Source organism: Ammospiza caudacuta, chromosome 4, assembly GCF_027887145.1.
Source record: "Ammospiza caudacuta isolate bAmmCau1 chromosome 4, bAmmCau1.pri, whole genome shotgun sequence".
NCBI lineage: Eukaryota > Metazoa > Chordata > Aves > Passeriformes > Passerellidae > Ammospiza > Ammospiza caudacuta.
The window spans coordinates 49944539-49960600 of NC_080596.1; the positions used below are offsets into that span (position 1 = coordinate 49944539).

General features: G+C 39.3%; 1 protein-coding gene across 3 annotated transcripts in view; it reads right to left on the reverse strand.

The window, feature by feature from the left end:
- Nucleotides 1-16062, reverse strand: part of TRMT9B (tRNA methyltransferase 9B (putative)) — a 109993-nt gene that overhangs the window by 12624 nt on the left and 81307 nt on the right. Inside the window, exon 3 of one of the 3 annotated variants that reach the window (XM_058803788.1) lies at nucleotides 14522-14667. In XM_058803788.1, coding sequence (XP_058659771.1) covers nucleotides 14522-14547 — 26 coding nt within the window. In that variant the 5' untranslated portion in view covers nucleotides 14548-14667. Of the gene's footprint in view, nucleotides 1-6289; nucleotides 6318-11575; nucleotides 11720-14521; nucleotides 14668-16062 lie in introns of those variants that run through there. The other 2 variants (XM_058803790.1, XM_058803789.1) reach the window with 2 other exon arrangements.

Sequence of the window (16062 nt, forward strand, 5' to 3'; positions counted from 1 at the left end):
CATGCTGATGGGAATTCTCAATATCATTTTGGGTAAGAAGAACTGCTTCAAACACCTAGGAAATTCAGCACAGTTGTGTCTCTCTTTGTGGCCACAGCAACATAAATCTTGATTACACATGCAATAACCTAATTAATTGCTTAAATGGAACAGGATAAACCACAAGGGCTAGGTCTACATCCTCAGTACTCTGCTCTCCAGCAATAACACAAGCAGTTGTAGCTTTTAATAACACCTAAGTAAAAGGTGGGGCAGTTCAATTTGTATTTCTTCCTCCAGCCCTAGAATAGGGAGAATCACCTATTCAGTGAGAAAAGTTTCCAGTTTACTTCCAAGACTTATCAGTCTTTTCATTCAAATACAGATGGCTATGGAAATTGAAGCGTACAGCTCTAGTGGACTATAAACCACAGTATTTTTCCCATGCAAAGACAAAAATCCAATTAATCTCCAACAGCAAAACGTCATTGCAGCCCTTCTGAAAAACAAACCTAAGACTTCTTTATTAGAACTTTGCTCACCCTTGGATTGAATTATAAATTCTATAGCAGCAACTTCTGATTGATGGTGATTTCTCGTTTCAATAATGCAGACAACAAAGTGATCTATGCCAACATGCCGAGTGGCTTCCACTTTAAGCAAAGCAGCTATGTTAGTAAACAAATGGTAATGAAACAAACTAATAGGAATGCTGTCATGAACAGTTAAACTAGCTGCAATGAAAGTTTAGCAAGAGGATACAATAGAGGATGATTTGCTTACATAAGGCTAACAGCTCCAGTAATTAATTTCAACCACGCATGAACCATTATAATCCCATGAAAATGCAGAGCCTGAAATCAGAGCAAGGGGAGCTCCATGCAGCATTACCAAAACCTTTTTGAGCTGAAATCCTGCTTCAAAACCCTTCCTCCAGTGAAGCTTGGAAAATTCAGAAACAAAAAATAAAGAGCTGGGACACATTTGACAAGAACCACTGTTAGCTGAAACACTAACTCTGAAAAGAGCATTTTAAAGTAATTTATTTGGTTGAAATGAAGTCACCATCACAGTATTTTTTCTTACTAAAATACATGGAACTTTGTCCCAGCAAAACATTAAAAGGACTGAGACTGCTCTTACAAGACCTTGGACAAAATAAGCTTATAGTTCAAGCTCTAGTAACTCAAAATGACAGCCATTCACCGTCACATTCATTTTGTTAGCTTTGTTTTCCAGTTCGGACAAAACCTAGTACTATGCACTGCACATTCTTGGATCAGTTAATCATTTAATATTCCCCTTGCTGTTTTGCATTTAGGGTCATAGTCTATGTACATGAAACGTTGCACTGTAAACAGATTTGTTTTCACTAAGTACATAAACTGCATTCTGTAGATAGGTAACATTCTGCTAAATGAAAATGCACAAACATGGACCCCTGGCCATTAAAAAACCCTGGGAGGAGGAGCATACTCACACAGAAGCTTCACAGTCCCTTTACGTGTCTGTTCATCCTTACTGTCACATCAAAACTCACAAATCACCTCCCAGCCACTGAGTCCCTTCCTACTGAAGTCCCACACAGTCATAAACCCATGATGCAGCATGTGCACTGATGTGGGTCTTCAGATCCTGCTCAGAAACACTCTGTACAGGCATCAGAGGACAAGTGGGGACTAGGAAAAATTTGGTCTACTAAGCAGGAAGGAAAGTCTAAAAATAAGTAGCGCTGAGAAGAGCAAAATGTTCAGGTTTTTCTTCTTCACTATTCATATTAATTGCCATCAGGTGTCAATGCATAAGTGACAAAGGGATAAGAACTTCGGGAGAGAATAGGTTGGGGCTTTTAATTTCAGGGTTTTTCTAAACAAGCCTAATACACAGTACGTAGGGAGCTGATTGCACTGGTCTCAGGTCAGACAGTCTCAGAGTCACAAGAAATTAGATTTGAGAAACTGAGGGCAACATGTACAACCCCTGGTCTCATGATATTCTAGTAAAAAAATTAGGGACAGTCGTTTAAGATTTTGGAAATTGCAGTAGAATGGTACAGTTGATACCATTTTGAAGAGGATATTTAGAGGGTTGTTATCAAAATTCACTATCATGCTGGAAGGATACCCTAGCAAACCTGTCCAGAAATATGCTTTGGACACTCCTCAATAATTTCTTAGTATGATTTGCAGACAGACCAAATCATCAGGGTCCAAATGAACTGGATAATGGTATGAGAATTCAAATGTTTAAACAGTTCAAAACAGACAAAAGCAAAGCAGTTTTGATAAGAATAACCAACTGCACAAAGACTGAAGGAAGCAGGATGGGATGACTGGCAGCAGCTCTGCAGAAGTGGATCTGGGCCATATAACATTTCACAGATTTAACACCATACATGCTATGTTGTTATGATGGTTTTAGCAATATACTGTTGCCAAAAAAATAAGAAAAGAAAAAAAAAATGGGATCAGCGCACAGAAATAGGGCAAGTTACATAAAATTTTCCTTCTCCTACATTCAGCACTGCTGGCATATCAGGTTAAGCATTACATTCAACTTCAAGCAAGAATAAAATAGGAGAGAACAATTATGAGATACAGTATATATCTAAGAGATCAGAAATCACATAAATCCTGGGGAAAGAAATTTGTTTCCAAGTGATGGCCCAGAATGAGAGAGGATCATCTCATAACAAGAATGACTGTTGCAAAGTGAAATACCTGTTTTGCCAAAACTGAAAGCTAGAAAAAAGACAGTAGCTTAAGCCACAACAAGGAAGATGTGGATAGGACACTTTAAACAAAAGAAGAACAGAAAAGTATTCAAAATGACTATGGATTGGGTAGGACATGGAGCCTCTACCAATGGGGTTTTAAAGACCTAAGTCAGTTAAGCACCTGTCAGGAAATACTCTGTACCCTGCATCACTATCTCAAAGCCCCTGACCATGCCAATCTACCCATAAGCTTTAAATGCAGCTATTTTTTCTCCTTGATCACTGCATGTCTCAAACATTTGTATACAATTATCATGTCTCCTCATTTTCCAGCAGTTAAGCAAGCATTAAATATTTAGCACTTTCCATTTCCTCTGATGAATCAGTCAAGGTGGTCTTTTACAAGCACTGTTGTCATTTTAAGTATCCTCTCCATATGTCTTGATTCTTTAGGCCAAGGGATAGTCACAGGAATATTTTATTCCTGAATGTCATTCTACAGTTCTTGAATTACAGTTTTTAAAATTTCTTCTGTTTCCTCACACTCTGGGTTTGCGTTTAGAGTACTGTTTTCAGTTGGATTAGTTTTAATTTATGCAGTATAATTCTGCTTTTTTTTTCAGTCATAGAGCTCATCACTGTTGGTGCTTACATGATACTTGCTGTACACAAAATACACAAAACCTCCCCATTTAAAATTATTTACAAACTGACTTAAGACATTAAACTACTTGAAAAGATATCTTCTGCTGAAATCTCAGAGACAAAAAGATAAGTAGCACATTATCAAGTAGGATCTAAAATGGAGGCAGGCAATGGCTACCTTTGATCTCAAGATATAAAATGTTGTAGAATCGATTACAGTAATTACAGAACTACTAAGTGGTTTCTCTTGATATATTTTATAAACTACTCTTGATTATAATGTTTATTACAAGTGAACATATAATTTCCTATCTTAAAATATTCATATACAAATGTATTCAGTATTCAGCATATTTGCCAAATACAGTTTAAAAAGAACAGATCTTGTGGTAGACAGTACTAGGTAGTAAGTTATCTCAGTAGATGACGACTTGAATGAAATCAAAGCCAGTATGACATTTTTTTTATCCTACAGAACTAAAAACTCTGACTGATACACTTTGGTGGTTTGTTTTGTAAGGTGTCTCATATGTCTTTGAGGCTAGTGCTCCGAAGAGTCTTAAGTACTCTCTAATAGTAACTGGGTGTTTATGCAGCTGACAAAGGCTCCTGAAGATACACCAGTAATCCTATCAGGGTTCAGATTTAGACCCAGGCACAGAAAAACTGCATTATGTTGTTACTGAAAGGTTGAGGTGCAGCCTCTGTGAAGTGTCTGACACTGACAGCTTCTTCCAGTGGTGACTGTAGTAGGCTGAGCAGCGTGAAGGCCTAGTGGTGCTGAAGTCAACATCCCTAGAAAAGATCCCTTGTTTTCATAAATCACCAGACCTTCACTCAAAGATTATTTCATTTTAAATGCATTATAGTATGAGTGATACCCTTTTACATAACTTGTTATTTCCAAGCCCTCTATTTTAAAGACAAGAAAGGCTTTGAAAAACGTAATTTTTCTTCATCAGCATGGAAGGGAAAGGCTCCCTGGGGGAGCTGAAATTTCACATAAACACTGCTGAAGTTCGCTATTTGGAAAATATTTTAATCCTGTGGCCTTTTTAGGTGGAATTTATTCTTTTCTTAAAATCAAGAAATTATTGTATGATACAGGAAAAAAGTTGATATTACAAACATCTGTATTTAAATGGAGAATCAAAAGAAACATTAGCTGAGAAGAAACTTGAGCTGTAAATAATTAACTTCTCTGAAATTATTACATATTGATATGAATGCAAAGCTTTCTTCAAAATTGAATGCTTTTCAACAGCAAAATACAAACCAAGTTATACAGTGCCTTCTGTCCAACTGCGTTCTGCTTAAACTTTTCTGATGGAAAAGAAATCAGCCAGGATTCTGTGTCACATGAGTTTAGGTCAGTTACATAAAGCCTGGCTATGACACAAGTATTTATCTTATTTTTCAACAGTTAGGCTCTTTTTCTCCCAATCATTCAGTTGATACTCCTACGTCCATCTATCAGGGTAAATACAACATTTTTTAAGCACCAGTGTTTTTACTCTTCATTTTTATTTAAAAATTATTTCATAAGCATATAGAGGTCTGAAATAGGTTTCCAATCTCTTTAATCTTCATAAATATGAGACGTGTGGCCCTCAAGCCATGGTTTTCTGTCAAACAGGAGTATTCTGTTGCTATTATGACCTGTGAACTGGCCCATGTAGATCCTGGTACTGCAAACAAGCGGACATCTGCTTAACTTTATGCTTATGAATCACCTTACTGACCTCAGGTAGCCTATTGAAAATAACTAAAAGCAGGAATTTGAAAATTATATTTTTCAAGACCAAGCCTTGCACTGTTTCTACTGTACCATATTCCGATTCATCCATCCAGAACAGACAGCAAAATATCTGCAAATCTGAGCTTGCATGGGAAATGTTTATCCCTTGATGTAGGGCTGATTTCAAACTCTGTTCAAAGACATGGTCTATAAATAGCAAATATTCCTGAAATAAATGAATTTATGGACTAGACTGAAAACAAATTACTAAAACAAAGCCAACCCTCTGGTGTCCATCAAGGGGCAGGAGAAAGTCCTGAAAGGACCAGTTCTCTTGCTCGTGGAGAGGCTGCTGAGTGATTTTCTTATCTCTTTCTCAAGTTTCATGCACAGAATCATAAACTCCAGCAGCACGCTTCACCTGAGCAACTATATCAGCAAGGAATGTCATCCTGTGCACTAAGTCAACACAGCAGGGCTGCTGAATTCTGCCAGAAATTCTTTGCAAAGGAAAAGGCACGAGTGAGCTGACTCCCTGAGCTCTGGCTGCTCCCACTGATGCTCAGCGGGAATGAAAATCCCTTTACAAACATTCATTAAGCAGCGAACACTCTGCAATGCTGAGAGCTCTATGTGGAGGCAGTAGCTCAGTATTTAGAATCCTCTAGGAAAAGAAGAAAATAATCATGAACTGTTACGGCTTAGGATTGCTCCAGATCATTGCTTAGGACTGTCTGCCAACACACAGCGCGTACTTAATTTTTAACTAAGCAGGCGACCACGGAGAAACTTAATATTGCCGTGGTAAATTCCCCCCATTTGGTAAAACCTCCCCTCCCCAAGTGCTACACCAAATTCAGCTCCAGCATCCACGCTGGTTCCCAGCGCTGCAACCCGCGGCTCGTTCAATCCAAATGTGACACCGGGGGAGCGGGGACACCGCACGTGTGTGTAAAAAATTACTTAAATCCCCAAATCCTTCCCTCTCGGGCTGGCTTAGCGCCAGAAGGGCGACTCCCGGCTCTGCGGGCAGCGTTTTCAAGACGATCTTCTCAATCTGCACAAATGTACCGCGACGCTTTTCTTTTTCCCCCCTCTTTGGCTGCTGGTGTGAGGTCGGGGTGGGGTTTTTGCGCTGGGTTTTCCCTTGCCCCCGGGGCGGAGCGGGCTGCCCTCCGCACCGCCGGTTCCGCGCTGCCCGCCGTGCTCACCTGCTCCCGCGGCGCGGCTCCGGCTCCATCCCCGCGGCGGCGGCGGCGCTCGGCCGTGCGGGCCGGGCCGGGCCGAGCCGAGCCGAGCCGGGCCGAGCCGGGCCGAGCCGCGGGGCCCCCGGCGGAGCGGCGCGGAGGGGAGCCCTCCCCGCACCTCTCCGCCGGGGCCACCCCCGCCCGGCGCGTCCGGATCCCTCAGCTCCCCGCAAGCGGGAGGAGGCGGGGTGAGACAGAAAAGGGGCCGGGTTATCAATGCCCTGTTAACTCTTCTCCTGGAGGTCTCGTCTCGTCCCTTGGGCGGCTTCTGCCAGGAGGGTGGTGCTGATGGGGATGATGGTGGCGGGGGATGCTCCGTCAAGGCAGTGGGGAGTGCTGGGGGGAGCAGCAGGGTCCCCGAGCTCCTCTAAGCCGAGGTTGAGGGGAGCCGTGCTGGCTGCTGATGGCAAAAGCGGCCAAGGAAGATTAGCCCTTGCTCATTTAAAGGTTAAGCGCAAAGCTAACCTTTGTGACTAGGTCCTGTCTGCAAGTCTTCTCATCCCGTGGCTCTTGAGAGTGAATAGTTTGTTTTCCCCTACTCCCGCACTCATTCCTATTAAAGCAGTCTAAAAATGGCAGATTGTTTCTATACTTCGTATACTAACAGGTGTTTATTGCACAAGTACGAAAAAACCCAGCCATTCACCAGGACCCCACTACAATTAGCACTATAAACATGAGCTAAAGAGATACTCACGTCCCAAGAACTTATAAATGATGTGTAAGAGATTCCAGATAAAGAAGAATGCAATGAAAAAATACCAGCCTGTATGACAGGCAGAGAACTCAGCACAACATTGCACAAAGTACTGAATGTATTGAACCATTTCCTGTTACATGTAATCTTTTGCTCAAATCACTTTTAATGTACCTGAAGACAGGATTATGAGGAACAAGACTGCGTATTGATGGGATTTTGAGGATTGACAAAATTACTCAAGAACATGCATTCCCTTTACTTTGACAATCCTACCTGAATGAAAAGATTCAGGGGAAGAATATAAGAACAAGATGAGAATAAGCATACTGGAAACACATAAACCTAATGTTCTATTAAATGTACCAAAGTCACGGAGTAATGATAAGACTCTTGATCTCCATTAGGAAGGAATTCAACAGCTAGATAATAACTAATCTTCTTAACACCTTCAAAGAGCTTTGACTAATATGTAAGACATGAATGCCCTTTGCAAACATTGTGTTGACTTGTCCCTATTATGCCATACTTCATGTACATTCTGCTAATTTAATTCTGTAATGTAGAGTCAGCTCAATTGGTGCAGACAAATCAGATTCTGCCATTCCCAGACTCTTTCAGATACCTTTTTTGGAAGATGATGCCATATATGCCTCATTCTTCCTTCAGGTAAAATTACTCAAGTGTGAATACCACCTTATGTTATTTGTTGACATAAATATTTACTTATTTTAAAAGCTTTTCCATTTGAAAGAACTGCCTAAATTCAACCTTCTAAGAAAAAGATTCTGATGTAGACTCATAAAATTGTGGGGAATTCACACAGTCTTTTCCCTTACCACCTAAGCTTTCCTGGATGTTCCTAAAACTACAATTGCGTATCAGTCTTATAGAGTCTCTCCAGACTTCCTGCTTCCGATGCATTTAGAATAGCTGTTAGTCATGTAGCTTAATACACTTTAGGGGGGAAAAAACCTAAACACTTATTTTTATTAAGGTTTTATTAAGGTTAACCCACCCCCCACATTTATTAAGGTCTCATCATGGTCTCATCATACAAATTTAGGCAGAATGAAAAAAGAATACCTTTTCCTTTGGAGTACTATGCATCTACAATTACATTGTAAACTGCAGTCTGTACCAATCCCTCCTCCCTAAACAATTAAAAGACCTCATTAAAATAATTTTTTCTATATTAAAAAGGATTTAGGTCATTAAATTAAGTGACCAAACATTGGGAAAGCCAGAAGGCTGTCCATGAAACCTTAATTCAGATCTCTTGTGCCTGTGCATTGCAACCCTGTACTTAATTATGAGTTTGTCTGCAGAATACCAGGCTCCATTTGGAACATCTGAAATTATGTAGTGGCAAGCATGTACGACTGGCTAATTATGTTGCCTCTTGCATTCCCATTCATTTATTCCTTTACTTTCTAGCATCTCTTTTGTGCTCATCCCTATAATCTTTCATCTGAATATTGTTCTCTCCCTGGTCTGTCTGAAACCTTTACCCTTAGATAACCTTTTGAAGTCATTCAGGTAAAGGTTTTTACTATAGAGTTACAGCAAATGCTAATTATTCCTTCAAAGATTGTTTGTGATTTACTCCAAAGGTCAGGGGGAAAAAAGGAATAAAAGGAATAAAATGAATAAAAGCAAAGCAAGGGGAAAAAGAGAAGGAAACCCAAGGAAATAAAAGCTTCCAGGTTGAACCAGTAGAAAAATAAGGAATCAAGGTCAGTCTTTATGATTTCATAGAGCTTCCTTATTACAAAGGCTCAGCTCTCAAATTACAAGCTTTACAAAGAGACAGTTGTACTTGAAAGCAAAAGGAGGCATTAAGTTGCCTGGTGCCTTGGAGGGGAAGGATCATGCTGTATTTGTATATAAAGCAGCAGTGTCTCAGTAGACGTTCTGGAAAACTCATGGGTTTTTTTAAACTTGTGACAAAAACTCTACTTTATGTCTGCTTCCATTGGAAGAAGTCCTTGTCAGTCAAAGACTTTGTTTCCACTCTACAATAAGTAGTACAAAGAATAAAGCCTTTGAGAAGCTTATTTTCTATGCATCTTTTCTATGCAGATGCTTGAGAGGTAGCCATGAGCTAACGACTTAGACCTTTGATTGGTGAATTTGGTCTTCACATAGAATTATAATGTTAGTGTCAAACTCTAATGCTGTTTTAAAAAGTTTTCCACCAGAACTAACAACAGCTGGAAGCAGTGGTGTTTGTGATAGTGCTACAGTAAACTAAAACCAGTAGCTCCACTTCATGGGACGTTTTAGATCTGAAAAGGCTAAATAAATAATATTCTTTAGCACCAACTATTTGATTTTTTTTCTGGAACATGAAAATCCAAAGAAAATTCAAGCTAGAAAAACCATGCTATTTCTCAAATGAAATAGGGTCTCTAAAGGCTTAAGTTTCCCAATGAAATTGAGTATAAGCATATTTTGTTTGCCTGGCAATCTTAATTTCACAAAAGTCAAATTTTCAAAAGAGGCTGCTAAAAATGGTAATTACTGTCCTGAGTGCTTCAGTCTTTAGGAACTTTCTGACCCTTTCCCATACATGGTCTTTTCAATCACTGGCAATAGAAACTTGATTGCTTAAATAAAATTCATATCCTCTGCTTCTAATTTGCTTCCAGGAGTTTTAAAAATAAAAAAATATCCTCAAAATTTTGATAATATTGTGTGCTGAGACATGCTGCAGGGTATAATGGATTTACTTTGCATGGGAAAAGAAAGCAAAACAAATTTACTGAAAGTAAGCCAGTACTTACATACTGAAAGTAAGCCATTACAGTCCAGTAAAATTAAACACTCATGACTTCAGGAACATAAGTGTGCAGATATTTTTTCCCATAGGCTTAGTATGCAGTCAAGCTTGTATCATGGGAGATTTTTAATGTGTGACCTTCACAGCCTACCATGCAGAGCTGCTGTGGGGATTAACTGGTTAAGATTTGTAAAGTGCTTTGAAGATTATAAGGCATTAAGTTGCACAAGTGCTAAGCACTATTATTTAATACTTAAGTACAACCAAGCTTTGCAGGACAACTCATGTTCACCTCACTAGAAAGGGCCTTTGTTATTTCTTTGTGATTTCAGTGCAGTTGTTGCAAGAGGTAAAGCAAGCAGAACTGACCATGAAAGAGGGAAATTTCTTTCTTGTTTCACTATCAGAGACTAAAGTGAGATACAATTGTAGTGGTATTGCAGAAAAATTAGTTGAAAAATAATTATTATGAAATGCAATGATAGAAATCCACATAAAAATGCAGGGCTCCTTAATGTTCCAGTACTGTCCTTTTTACTACATCCTATCTTGCCCAAGTAGATCCACAGACCATTCCCCAGCAAGTGGAACTCCAAATCCCAGACCTGTAGATGGACCAAACTGATCATCTGAAAATGCTGCCAAGCAACAGTAGGGGTGGGTAAAATCTGTACATTGGTAAGTTGTACTTCATACAACTTACCATATTTTAGCTTATTTAAGTCAAAATTTTGGAAGAAATATGAACACAGACTGATGTCTTTATAAATCAGATTGGGAACACTTTGCTCTGATACAATTACTTTGTTGGGTTTCATTTTAATATAAATATTCCTCTTTCTTGTTTTGTAATGTCAGTTTTCAGCAGCAGGAAGTCACTGGGGTTTTTGTGGTAGCAAAAGGACAAAGTATTTGCTAATAAAATGACAATGCAAAACAGGACAATATGACATAATTTTGCACTTAGGTAAGCTGGAGATAGAGGAACAAAAGTGTTTCAGGATTGCTGACAGGCACAAACGATAGAGGTTAAGGTGGCATATTGTTGGACCCTGAGCTGCATCCCAGCATCCTGAAGTCATGAAAACCTTATCTGGCATGCAGAGAAGGAGGGTTGGGTTTATTTACCTTACAAGGACTAATTATTATTCAATGGAAGCATCTTTTCAGGACAAAATACTTAGTACTTGCATTTCTTGCCACTGCAAAAGTGCTGCAGACATTTCACAAGGACAGACTTTTCAAGTATATGCATTTCCTCTCTGTGGCTAAAAATAAAGATTACTTTTCTATAGTGTTTTGACATTTTGATCTCAATTGAAGCATATGATAAAAATTTGATTCACTGACTGTCTCCAATATGACCTGAAATTCAGCTTTAGAATAAGTAAAGGTAAAAGAAGGAAAACACAAAGTGAATAGTGTACTTGCACAAGAGAGATCTCTGTCCATTCCTGGGTCAAGGAAGCTACAGGCTCCTAATGCTTCTACTTCTCTTCAGAAATCATAGACTTTGTTTCCTCTATTAAGTTATTAACAATCACTGTGTCACAGAAGATCAAATTACTTGTCCAAAACCACAAATTAAGTCCATGAATAAGCCAGAGTTCACCTTAGCTTTCTAGACACTGACCCTGTCCCAGACTGCTTTAGTTATTCAATTTAGAAACAGCTTAAAACAGACTAGAACAGTGTGGTGCACATTGCTCAGAGAAAGGATTTGTCTGTGGTGCCAAATGTGACTCAGTGCACTCTCTCAACAGGGTCTTACCAGGCTTTTGACCAGATGTCCCAGGAGATGTGGGAAACTGGAGGCAGTACTCTTCCTTCAGATTCAGCTCTTTAAGCTCAAAAGTGTTCTTGCAGAGATTCAGGGCTTCTTTGTTCTCAACACATTTTAGAGCTTTTCCAAGCCTTCATCTGGGGCTCCACTGACCTCCACAGTTGCTCTCCCACCAGTGTCACAGCAAAAGTGAAAAAAGGAGCTCAGCTGTAACATTGCTTTCCTTTGTCTTTTCAGGAACCTTTTTCTTTGATTTTCTAACTGCCTTGTTTTTTGTTTAAAGAATCTTAAATAATACAATGACAACTACTCATTATTCATTTTACATTCATTATGGGGTACTTATGGTGTTGCTGATACCAACAATAAACTACTTGACCTGCATTAGTATTTTTAATACTTATTTCAGCAGAACAGAAATTGTGTTTATGAAAGGGCAGACATTTACCAGGTGCATTACAAATCTAGTAAGAATTTTAAAAAGCTGGCTCTTCTGATGCCTGAGTTACTGAGCTTGAAAGATACAACTGCTATTAATTTGTCATACTGGGCAGATTGTCACACACAGTTTGGAAATGGGTGAATGTGATTCAGTTCTCATGCGATTTTGTTGTATTGAACAAGAAACACAAACACTGTAAAAACAGAATCATCAAAAATGTTTTCAAATGTTGCTAAAGCCACTCTCTGTTGTACCAGACAGAAAGAAATACAGTAAGTGAGCATCCCATCAGTCCCTCCATGGAATGGGTCACACACCATCAATAGGCAGTGCCACATGGGCAGTATGGAAGGATTCCATGTCCACAGTCTCCTCATAGTGACAGCAGACCAAGATCCATCACAGCAGGACCATGTGCACCTTTCTTATCTTTTCCTTTCTTCAGCTGGAAGATGAGTTTAGAATAGGACTTTAGGTTCTTTTGCTGAACGAGGTACATGAGCTACTGGGAATATGTCAGCTCTCTGGCACCCTAAGCTCCAAGCAGAAATTGTTTTTCTGGGACTGTAGAGTCCTCTGACTTTTCTCCATAGTGCCTGAGGCTCCTATTCTTCCCTTCCAGACCCAATCCTATAATTCTCAGGACCAAATAGCCCAAAGTGCTCACCTTCACCCAAAGCACAGAGCTCTGGTTTCTTGTCCACCAGCCCATTTCATGGGGGGAAGAGGAAGTGGCAGGGAGATTAGGCTAATTTAATTCTTCTGATCACTAAGAAGCAGAAAACACAGGAGATGTGCTCCAGTAAGACCTTCTTGTCTAACCTGCATCAGAACCAGGAAAATTCTCACTTTAGCTGCATATGTGTAACACTGAGAATTTCTATCTTAAGTAGAGAAAAATATTCTGTCTTGGCAAGAAAAGCTGTTAACATCAAAGAGTCTGAATTTGAGTTCTCAGTGTTTCTAAACTTATTCCCATGGTATTCCTCTTGCATACTCAATCCAGTGAAATGCTGAAAATGTTTTTTCTATTCTTTTGTATTTAAAAATAGATTGATGGAAAGGAATTCTTTTGGAAGCACTTAGAGATGGCTCATAGATCTATTATATTCCAGGACCTTTGTCTTTGCCCATTTTTACACTGCAGCAACAAAGTGAAGTGTCTTATGCCTCATTGCAAACTGATTTTCTCTCTCTTCTCTTTTAGTTTAATTTAGTTTTATGAAAAGATATTTTGTAAAAAACCCAAAAACCAAAAAATGAAGAGAACATTACTAAAAATAAAACCAAGCAAAGAACATGTGATGAAGAGTTGCAGAGTCCTCTCAGTCCAGAAGAACAGACTTAACAAGAAATGTGCCTTTTTCTTAACCCCATAACAATTAATTCAATAATAAGTAGGAGCTTATTAAGATCTGGGAAGAACTCCTATTATAGTTATGGGTGTCCACACAGGGGGATGGGATCTCTAGAGCAAATCTCTATCCATGTTTATCATAATCTCACCAAAAACTTCTACCTTAACCACTTCATTCCAGAATCTTTCTGCACCCTCCTATGAGCAAGAGGAAACTCACATTCAGAAAGCAAGTGGAAGTGGAAGTGGGTGCTGAAGAACAAAGATGTGGCATTCTGGAGACCACACCTCAAAGATCTTTCTCAAAGGCCTTTATCTCTAACTTCAGATAATAAGTTCATAAAAGAGGGTCTCCAGCCAGTGCTGTGATAGATACCTGATTAAAAGATCAGCAAGTCTTCACAATTTGGCTTTGTGGGGCTGTATTTCATGTACTACCCTCATCTACTCTCCTAAATCTCTGTGCTCCCTCCCCGGGCCACAGAATTGCAGGTGTGCAGCAATTGCAGGTTGTGAAAGCACCCCTAGGCTATGCTCTGGATAGGAATTAAGTCAATTGTTAGGTCCTGGGAATCTTACTCTCTTTTCATATCTAAAACTTTTTAATACCTTTCCTTTTCCTTCTACAGAAAGGAGAAAAATCTTGAGGGAAATCCTAACGAGGCTGCTGAACTGCTGGTGCAGTCCATTGCAGTTCCAGGCACAAAAGAACACTACCTCCCTTGGAAATTTCTCATCCTTGTTCCAGGCATTAGCTCCCTCAGCTTCACTTGCCAAGAAGACCCATGCTGAGCAGGGGATTCACTGCACTCACAGGGGCACGAAGTACTGAGTTGCTAACCTGGTTCTTTATTATGGAACTATTTCCATTTTGAAGGGAGCTGCCTGTAATTTCCAGCTAGGTCTTTAACAGAGGCTTTTACTTAATTGTTGACAAAGCTTTTTTTTTCACTTTTTATAATAAACTGTCTTTCTGAATTTAATTTCTCATCTTGAAAATATACCTTCTTTAGTTCACTAAAGCTGTAGGTTCACTTTTCTTGTGCCTCTGAAGGATCCTAATACCAGTAAGAACACCCAAAACACAAGATAGAACTTTAGCAGATTTTGAAGTGGTTAGCTATTTTAGACTTACCCATAGAGCTTACTTTCCAAGAACATTCAGATTTCTCCTTTGGAAGCATACTGTTGTTGCCAGCAGGGAGAAATGAACATATTCCTCTATTGATCTTACTTGGAGCATTTAGGCCTCAAGAGAACCACCAGTGGCAGGAAAAGCACCTGGCATAAGGAGTAAAAAGATGTGGTTGAAATGCAGTAATCCCAAAATCTTCAAATAGCTGTGTAAAATGTTCTTGAGCATGAGTTGACTTTAGGTTGGCACCTCTGTATTTTGACAGGAATTGCAACAAAAGCCTGAAGGGAAATGTCTGTTAAGGGCCAGAATGCTGACTGTTATTGCATTCAGAGGGACAGAGAGCAGGGAACTTCTTTACCTTCTCTGGATATGGTTACACAGCAAGCTGTTGGGCTTCTAGCAGTTTAGCCACTGCCAATCACACTTGTCACATAGCTGTGTTCTAGTTCTGCATCCACAGCAAAGATTTTAGAGCTTGCTAACCACATATCTGCACTTCGACAACATACACAATTCCCACTAAATCAGACAAACGGATGCTGCTGAGCCATCTGTTTGGAAGTGTGTTTAGTTATATAACCCAAGTTACAAGTACTTCCTCACAGATGAAGATATCTCAGTTTAGATGGCCACAGAGAGGGGACTGTGCATCTGAAATATCCCCACAAGACCAAAAAATACTATGCAGGAACTGTACAAAACCTGTGCTTTTCTGCAGAAGTGTGGAAGCCTGGTAGGATTCCTTGGGTCAGACTTAGACCACTGCACTGAACCTTACTGTCTTCATTTGAGTGAATATCTAGATATTCCTTAGTTTAATATGAGACTTATTTAGACTGGAGTTCAGAAAGTAGACCAGATGGCAAAATATAGGGATGTTAGGATTTATGAGTCTTTAAAAAAAAAGGTGTTCTTTGGTTGATTGATTCAGAGTAAGAATCACAAGACTACACTCTGTTCCCAAATTTGCACTTGCTACTAATGTGAAGTGCCCCTTGAGATTCTTGTGCTGCTTTGATAAATACTTACAATCAGATCAACTAGAAATGTGACTGGCTTTCTTTGGTACTTAATAGACATGAACATAAAATATTTTTGGAAACATATCATTTGTTGGAGTTGAATACTATTTTGCAGCATTAGTAGTTCTTGTCTTACTTGTATTACTCCACAGTTTGGTTTATATTATATCTATTTGTAGATCATATTTTAATAATAGAAACAAACATTTATCAGAAATTTTCAGTGCTCTTCTCCTAGAGACATGATATTTTCCCTAGTTTCTGTTTGGTATTTTTATAAATGAAATGTTTTTGCTTTGTACATGTGTTTCACTTGCTCATTTAACTGTGCTTTTCTGTTCTACACAGACTCTCAACCCATGCTCATCATCTAAGCATCTGAATCACTCTTCAAGCATATGAGTAGTATAGGAGGTCCAGATCAGTCAGTAATCCCATGATTCTGCCTTGTCTCTTTAGCTCAGCTCTCACATTTCAACCTCTGATCTGAGCCTGGAGATCAGTTTGGTGAACACC